Source organism: Manacus candei, unplaced genomic scaffold, assembly GCF_025592945.1.
Source record: "Manacus candei isolate 608988 ecotype Guabito, Panama unplaced genomic scaffold, ASM2559294v1 h1tg000023l, whole genome shotgun sequence".
Lineage (NCBI taxonomy): Eukaryota > Metazoa > Chordata > Aves > Passeriformes > Pipridae > Manacus > Manacus candei.
In genome coordinates this window covers 7,415,985-7,424,079 of record NW_026138071.1, presented here as the reverse complement: position 1 = coordinate 7,424,079, position 8,095 = coordinate 7,415,985, and the positions used below count along the sequence as shown (strand labels likewise).

Genomic DNA, 8,095 nt, shown 5'->3' with positions numbered 1-8,095 from the left:
CCCCGCAGCAACCCTGGGGTTAGACGGGCCCTGCCGATGCCCCGCAGCAATCCCGCGGTGGGACGAGACGGGATGGCCCTCGCCCCGCTCCGCTCCTGCCCCACACCCGCCGCCGCCGCGCCGTCGCTTGGCAACGCGCTCCCCGCTTCCGCTTCCGCTTCCGGAGCGAGCGGGACGATGGCGGCGGCCGGGGAAGAGGCGGAGGCGGCGGACTGGTAACACCCCTCGCACCTTCCCCGGGCCCCCGCGATCCCGCACCCCCCGGCCAGTGGGGCCGTCTGACCCCTGCCCCGTCGGTCCCTGCAGGGCGCTGCTGCCGGAGCTGGAGGTGCTGGAGTCCATCTACCTGGAGGAGCTGCGGGTGGCGCGGGGCCGCGGCAGGTACGTCCCGCGTCTCACATCCCCGGCCCGGCCCGGCCCCGCGCCGCCCCGCTCACCCCGGCCTGCCCCTCCTCCAGGTGGGAGCCCTGGGAGATCAGCATCACCCTGCACCCCGCCACGGCCGAGGACCAGGACTCCCAGTACGTCCGCTTCACCCTGGTGCTCTCCGTGCCCCCGCAGGTAGGCTGCCCGCCCCCCTCGCCCCTGCTCCTCCCCCCTGCTCCTCCCCCCTCGCCCCTGCTCCTCCCCCGCCCAGGGCCTCTCCACCTTTCCTGTTGTGCTTTGGGCGTTTCTCTTTTTTTTCCTAGTATCCTAATGAAACTCCGGAGATCTCCATCAGGAACCCTCGGGGCCTGTCAGATGAGCAAATTCAAAAGTGAGTGCCAGGAGGGCAGGGAGAGGGCAGTCCTTTCCTCCAGAGATCCAGGAGGCAAAACTTATGGAAAACTCTTCACTAAATCACATGACATCCCATGTCTGGTTAGTGGATGGATACAGGTCCCTAAATCTCTTTGTCCTAAATCTCATGGGAGCCACTGCTGCTGAATTTGATACCGAGGGGTCCACCCTGTAGTTGTTGCCCTGTGGTCCCCTTGAAATGTAATCTGAATCCCTGGCGTCTTGGAAGCTGCTGGTCCTGCTCTGACAGAGGTGGGACTGATTCAAGCAGCCTGTTGTTGCCTTTGTGCTCCGGTCCTTGGTGCAGTGGAATGTGTTGCCAGCGGCTCCCACCACATCTGCTCAGGGACTGCCATCAGATAAACAAAGCCTGGGATTCACCAAAACTGAGCTCAAGCTGAGGCCGTCAGCAAACCTGCTCCTTCAAGTCCTGTCAAAGGCTTCCTGTGCACCAGCTTGTGGGGAGCCAGGACAGCACATGAATCTGTGTGTGCACTTGTGCCCATCCTGTGCTCCAAGCAAAGCCTGAAGGCCAGTGCTCTGTTTGTTCCTCATGTCACCATGGCGGGATGGCAGGTATGTGGGACAGTGAAAAGGTGTAGCTAAATTTGTGTTAAGCATTTCTGCTGCTTTGCTGTAGGATTTCCCAGACCCTCAGAAGTGTTGCTGAAGCCAGGCTGGGGACAGAGGTGCTCTATGAACTCATTGAGGTGAGAGTTGGGGGAAGTTGGGGGTTACCAGCCACAGACACTGGTCTCTGGCTGCCCGAGGGGTCGGGAGAGCCCTGAGCACATGTGCAGGCCAGTGAGTAAAATGTTTGCTTTAATGCTTCCACAGAAGGGGAAGGAGATTCTCACTGACAACAACATTCCTCATGGACAGTGTGTGATCTGCCTTTATGGATTTCAGGTAGGCATGTGTCTCCTGGCCCTGCAAGCTGACTGGGAAGTGAGGCAAGAGAATGGGGAGCCTGGGGTTGGGATATCAGCCTGGGGCCAGGGTGCACCCCAGCAGGCCCCTGCCCCCATTCTGTGGGTGATCCGCCTGCACATGGGCCTTCGGAGGGCGATACACGCTACTCTCCCCATCGGCCTGAAATAATCATCTACAGAAATGGCACAGGGGCAGCAAGAGATGCCAGAGCATCTCCAAAGAAGTGGGTAGGGTCTGAGGATAGTTGCTGGTGTATCTCAGCTTCCCTGTATAGGTCATACCTCACCTGGAGTTCAGCACACAGGTGGTCCGGAGGGACTGGAACGCATCCACGTGTGATGGATACTGAGGTCTGTGAGGGCCGGGGAGCTGATCTTGTGTGAGTTGCAAGGAAAGTCAATGCCTGCCTAGGAAGGAGAACACATCAGATGGGAAGATTGCTGCTTACACAGAAACACACACAGAGAAATCAGTCACAAAAACTTTGCATCATGACATTAGGAGTGTTTCTAACACTTCAAACAAGGAGCAGCATCCCAGTAATTGCTAAAGAAGTGGAGATGAAGCTGAGCAGATGTTAGGTGGCTGTAGTCAGCACTAGTTTCCCACTGCCACCACTGACATGGAAGTGAAAACCTACCTCAGCTGGGGAGGCTACACAACCCTGTGCTAAGAAACCCTTCAAAGCTGCCCTTCTTGACAGGAGAGAGAAGCCTTCACAAAGACCCAATGCTACCACTACTTCCACTCCCACTGTCTGGCCCGCTATGCCCAGCACATGGAGGAGGAGATCCTCATGCAGCAGGAGGAGAGAGATCAACACCTTTCACCATCTCCCAAACAGGTACAGGCCCTGGGCCCCCTCCCCTTTCCCCCTGCACAGACCTTCATGACATCTGTATCACCCTCTTTGGGACATGGAATGAGGGCTAGTGTGACCCGGCAGCACGGTCAGTTTTGTACCTGTGCTGAGAATCAGAGCAGGGATTAGACCAAGTGATCTTCAAGGACCCTTTCCAACCAAAGATGTTGGTTTATTGGATCTCTGGGTCAGTGCATGCTGTGGGAGGGGGCAGGGGGTTGCATTTTTGGACTTCTGGAACCACAGGAGTTAGAAAAGAGAGCTCCTTTCCTAGTCCTTGAACTGCAGGGGTTTGCAGCAGGGTGAACACGATCACCTGCATTCTGGGATGATAAAATCTGCCTGAGCAGGTGCTGGAACAGTTTTCAGCTGCAGAGCAAACAGTGGAGCTGAGCATGAAACCAGTCAAACGCTCCTTCCTACAAACCCTTTCAAAGAGGTGCTGCATAGATGACATGCTCCACTTTGAAGCAGAGAAAAATAGATCCTAGGCTAAGGAGGACTGAAGCCATAGGTGCTGACAGGGGTGGTTTGTACAGCAACCAGCTGCTGTAGCACAAGTCCCAGCGTGCCACCTTCCATAGCAGTCATTGAGACCCAGGCTGCTTTCACACTGCTGGAACTCCCCTGGGCTTTCCTACCCTGGCAGAAGAGGGGCAGGTTTATCAGGCAGTGCATGACCTGAGTCGCAGACAGGGTTTGCTGTCACCTTTTGCCTCCCCACAGGAAGTCGGTGTGCAGTGCCCTGTCTGCCGGGAGACCCTGGTCTATGATCTCTCTGCTCTGAAGGCAGCACCGCCCCCACAGCACTCTCTGGTAAGAGATGGGGGCTCACCTGCCCAGCTGTGCAGCTACCACTGGGTAGCTTCAACTGTGACACTGTAACGGATGAATGAATGTGCCCTCTCAGGTCCTCCCAGATGTCCTATCCAAAGGGTAGCTCACAGAGAGCAGGTTCAGTTGTATAGCCCTGAGGTGAGCAGATGTGCTGGAGGAGAGGTGATTCTGCCATGGGGCATGTCCCTGCACTCATTGGGATATAATCAGGTCAGGAGAGTGACCTGATGGTAGCTGCTCTGCATCCCGCCCCACAGCAGGACATCCCAAGGCAGTCACTGCAGAAACAGTGGGTTTGCACTGGGATGTTCTGCCTCTGTCCAGGGATTTCCCGTGCATCTGTAGGCCTGGCAATGTGGCAAAGGGAAGCAGGTGCCTGGCACTGTGCAATCAAAGGAGGGTTTAGGGAGTAGCTCCTAGCCCTGCTACTGCCTATCCCTGCCAAGTGTTGAGAGCCCTTACCCTGCCTTGCTTTCTGCCACTCAGGAGCCATACAGGCCAGATGCCAAGATGCTGCAGCACCAGGAAGAACTGCGCCTAATTTTCAAGAGACAGCAAGAGAAAGGAGGTATCATCGACCCCGAAGCAGAGAGGAACCGCTATTTCATCAGCCTCCAGGCGGTATGGCACTGGGGGCAGAGAGCTGCCGAGGGCACCCTGGGCTGCAGGACCAAGCACTGTCGTCTGCTGTGGGACACCCCTGTCCTTTTCTTCACCAGTGGCCTCTTTCTTTCAGCCTCCAGCTGCTGCGGATCCAGGCCAAGCAGCTGCTGCCTCTGAGCTGCCGGTGAGTGCCAGCACTGCAGATGTGCCCCAGCCGCCCGGCCAAGCCTCGACTCCAGAGCCAGCTGGGGCATCGGAGGCCAGGGCAGAACCTGGGCGGCCTGAGAGGCCTGCTGTGCCCAGGGAGCAACCGAGCAAGAGGGAGAAGCACAGAGGGGAGAGGCCAGGCCTCAGAGGCCAGGGCAGGCAGCCATGCAGTGGCTTGCAAGAACCGGGAGAAGAAGCCTGTCATCCACTCCATGGCTCCAGGGGGCCCAGGGGCTTCAGCCAGAGACCAGAGCGGAGACCTGCTGGAAGGCACAATCAGGAGTTTCCAAAGCCTCACAGTAGAAGTAGGGCTGCTCCCTTGGCTGAAAGAAAGGATTTGTGCCCTGAAGATCCCTCACCAGTAATGGAGGCTGTGGACTTGAAAGAGGAGCACTGTGATGTGGACAGATGGAGTGCAGAGAAGGGGGCTGAGACCCGGGGCAAGAAAAAGGAGAACCTGACATTCAACCACAGCGACCACAGAGCAGCTCCCAGCTGGCAGGGTCACCACAGGCCCTGGGATTGTGGGAGGTGGGAAAGGTCCAGAGTTCAGGAGCGTGGTTCCTACCCCAGAGCATCAAGAGGGCGAGGGGTGTTCAGGCCCAGTGGACATCGAGAAGCCCATCTTGAGAAAGAGAGTGGCTCCTAGCAGGAATGATGAGGGGCTGGGCTGGGGGGAAGGAAGGGCTATTTCTGGGGAGAACAGTGAAGGCTCTGGTAGAGCAGTAGCAAGCAGACACCATACCCCTTAACAGGGAGGAGGCAGATGGCACATGGGACATACCTAGGCAGTGTCACCAGGGGATGAGCAGAGTGAAGCATCCCGGCGTGAGCAGCTGGCTCTCACCAACATTGGAGAAGCAGAATCTTGACAGATCATATCAGCCTTGATCTCAGAAGACCTAGGGGACAGGTAGCCTTAAATGGGGACCTCCAGCCATCATCCCTATATGTGAGCTGCCAAGAAACGTGCACACCTACAGAGTGAGTGGACTGAGCATGGTGCCATGGTAGAGCCAGAGTTGGGGCAAGATCTTCCCTGGAAGCCAGTGTCCCAGTGGAGCCATGGTGGTGCCAAGTGATGGGCCTGTGCCAGGGCAGCAGCCTGGAGCACAGCTCAGCTTACTCTGTCCTCCTTTCCTTCTTGGAGCACTTTTTCAAGTGTTGTCCCTGTCCCTTGGAGACAACATGGTTTCTCCTGCAGCCCTGGCTGATGTTCAGCTGATGGGCTTGGCCAGGCATGTCGTTTGTATGCAGGACACTTCCCAGTCCCAGACAGGAGATCCAAGTTAAGCTTAAGTCAACACGTTGGCTGCAGCTTCAGCTTGTCTCCCACTTCCCCAGGAAGCCTGTCTCTCAAAGCACTTTGCTTTGTGATGTGTATCTGTTGGAATCCCCCTCTTAAGGCCAGGCTGTCTTGGCACTTCCAACAACCTGAAGACATGCCCCAATACTTTAGATACTGCTACCCTCCTTTCATCTTCAAGCTGATCTTATTTCAAAATGAGGATTTGCTGTTTAAACTAACTTGGTGCAGTTCCATCTGCTTCTCCTTCACAAATTTAAATGGTGTCTCACTCCAGAGCTATGAAGGGCAATCCCAAGTCTCTGAAGTGGGACGCTATTAAATTAATTCATTGGGTCTTCTCCAGAGCCTGCTCCCTTTGTTTTCTCTGCCCACTTGCTCCTGTTCATTGCTATTTGGAGCAAAGGTGTTGATCCCTGGTATTTCTCACTCCCCTCCCTGCTCCCTGCAACCAGAGCCAGGGCAGAGACCTTCCCCTGGCACTTCTGGGTGGCAAGAGGGCTCCCTGCTTTGCCTGGCTCAGTGTAAGCTCTTCGCCTCACCTGGACAGTACTGATTCCTTCACACTTGTTTGTGCCTTGTCCCCCACCTCACCTCTTTTTTGGCCACACATATGTTGTTTCTGTCTTCCTCCTGCTGAATGCAAAAATAGCAGTGCCACAATGGACTTGCCAGAACTTCATGTGAGATCCCCAGGAAACCAAAGGCTGTGTGTACTTGGAAGGCATTTGGCAGCACACACATCTACCTGACTGATCTTTGGCACATGAAGGGTGCACAAACCTCTCTCTGGGCTGGGTCCTCCTTACCTACTGCCCTGCTTACTCTATGCCTGGCCTTGACCTGAAGAGGTTGGTTTAACCTGCTGCCCAAGAACCTTCTGTGCTTAAATTTCCAACACTGCCCTACTTTCAACCCTAATGCTCTAAAAGCATGACTTTCTCCCTCCTTGGTCTGAGCCCACACAACCCATCCTGGGCTTGGTGATCTGAGAGCCAGATGTTGTGCCCTGCTGAGGACAAGGGCTGAGCACTTGCTTCCCGAAGACAGCCCTAATTTTAATTCAGTGCTCTCTCTGTCCTCGTTCAGCTGGTTTCTGGGGGAACGGCCTGCCTGCACTTGGGTGAAAAGGTGTAAACTTTACCTGACATTGGTGCTTGTCTGCTGCCTCCTGCCTTTACTTGTGAAACTGCTGTGCTCCAAGAAAGGCATTTGATTGTGTCCTGAAAGAAACACGGAAGATCTCTGCCCTTCACAGCAGCTGAAGCTCCTTGGCTTCCTCTGGTGAGCGAGGCTTACTCTCAGCAGGAAAGCTGCTGTGCCATGTTTGGAGTAAGGGAATTCAGCCATGGAAATTGGAGTGAGGATTGGTTAACTTCAGTCAAATGCCAGATGTGTTAGAGGGAAGGGTTTTTTTCCTGGGAGTAGGGATTTAGGATGGGCCCTCTCTGACTCACTGCTGTCAGCCTGGAGCAGAGGGCATTTTTCAACAGTATGTGGAAATGAGTTTGGGCTAAACAAACAAAACCTCTAGGTCAGAGGGGAGGAATGGAGCCTGCACCCTGACCTGGGTCCCCTTGCTTGGTGTCCTCCTGTGTCACCCACCTACCTCACAAGGCTGTTGTGAGGCTTTAACTGGCAAAAGCCCCAGGCTGGGCAGAAAAGCACCGGCAGCGTGTGTAGCATTAACACTATTAAAAGCAAGCAGTGTGGTTTGATGTTGGCTGTGCTCTTGTGTGGTGGCATCGGGCCCTTCAGGCTCCCCTTCACCACCCCACATCTTCCCCAGCAACTGTGAGACATTTACCAGTCACTCACTGGCCAGTTTTGACCCCCAGCTTTGAGGGAAGAGGGCTGGATTTGGGCACCTAGCCTCTATAAGATGGCCAAACACAGGGTTTGAGATGCCAACAGCAGAATCCTGCTCCAGGAGCCACCCCTCCACCGTACCCACAGGACTAACCTTTCACTTGCAGAAACATTTGTGTAAGTCTGAGTTTGCACCAAAGCAGCACCTGTTTGCGCCAAAATCCATCCAGCTGCTATTGGTTGGGCCCCTTCGTATTTCCATGTGCTCTTGATTATGTCCTTGGCCCCAGAGGATAGAGCCAAGAGGAGGGCTGAGCAGTTTGGGTTTGGCCTGGAACCAGCTCCCACAGCCCCATTTAGGTGATGGAGCCCCCAAAACTGAATACAGGACTGGCTCAGGGGAAACTGATTTACAAGATTCTGAAAAGGGGCTGGGATGGGACAGCTCTTGGGAAGATACTCTCTAACTGACCAAAGCCTCTCATCTGCCCTCACATACATCCAGGGCCCCACATCTCTGGCAGGAGGGACAGTCATGCCCACCAAGCAATGATATCCAAGCAGATCTGTGGCTTAGCATCACAACTGATCAGGGCAGGAACAGTGGCACCAGCCTGGAGTCTAGGGACAACCAGCTGTCTCTTAGGAACTGCTTTTTTTCTGAAACACTCTGGATTTGCAGTACTGGCTGTGCCAGGCTCTGGTCAGGAGGGCTCTGAACCAGCAGCTGGATAAGTGGGGCAACTATCACAAAAAGG

General features: G+C 55.2%; 1 protein-coding gene across 1 annotated transcript; it reads left to right on the top strand.

Annotated features, from left to right (window-relative positions):
- The first annotated feature begins 133 nt into the window (after positions 1–133).
- RNF25 (ring finger protein 25) lies at positions 134–7,246 on the top strand. Its single transcript, XM_051787950.1, has 10 exons — positions 134–215; positions 307–381; positions 459–561; positions 690–757; positions 1,421–1,490; positions 1,618–1,689; positions 2,417–2,557; positions 3,302–3,391; positions 3,899–4,033; positions 4,149–7,246. Exons 1-10 carry the CDS (start codon positions 178–180, stop codon positions 4,869–4,871), a joined length of 1,515 nt encoding a protein of 504 aa, XP_051643910.1. The 5' UTR covers positions 134–177; the 3' UTR covers positions 4,872–7,246.
- Positions 7,247–8,095: the final 849 nt, after the last annotated feature.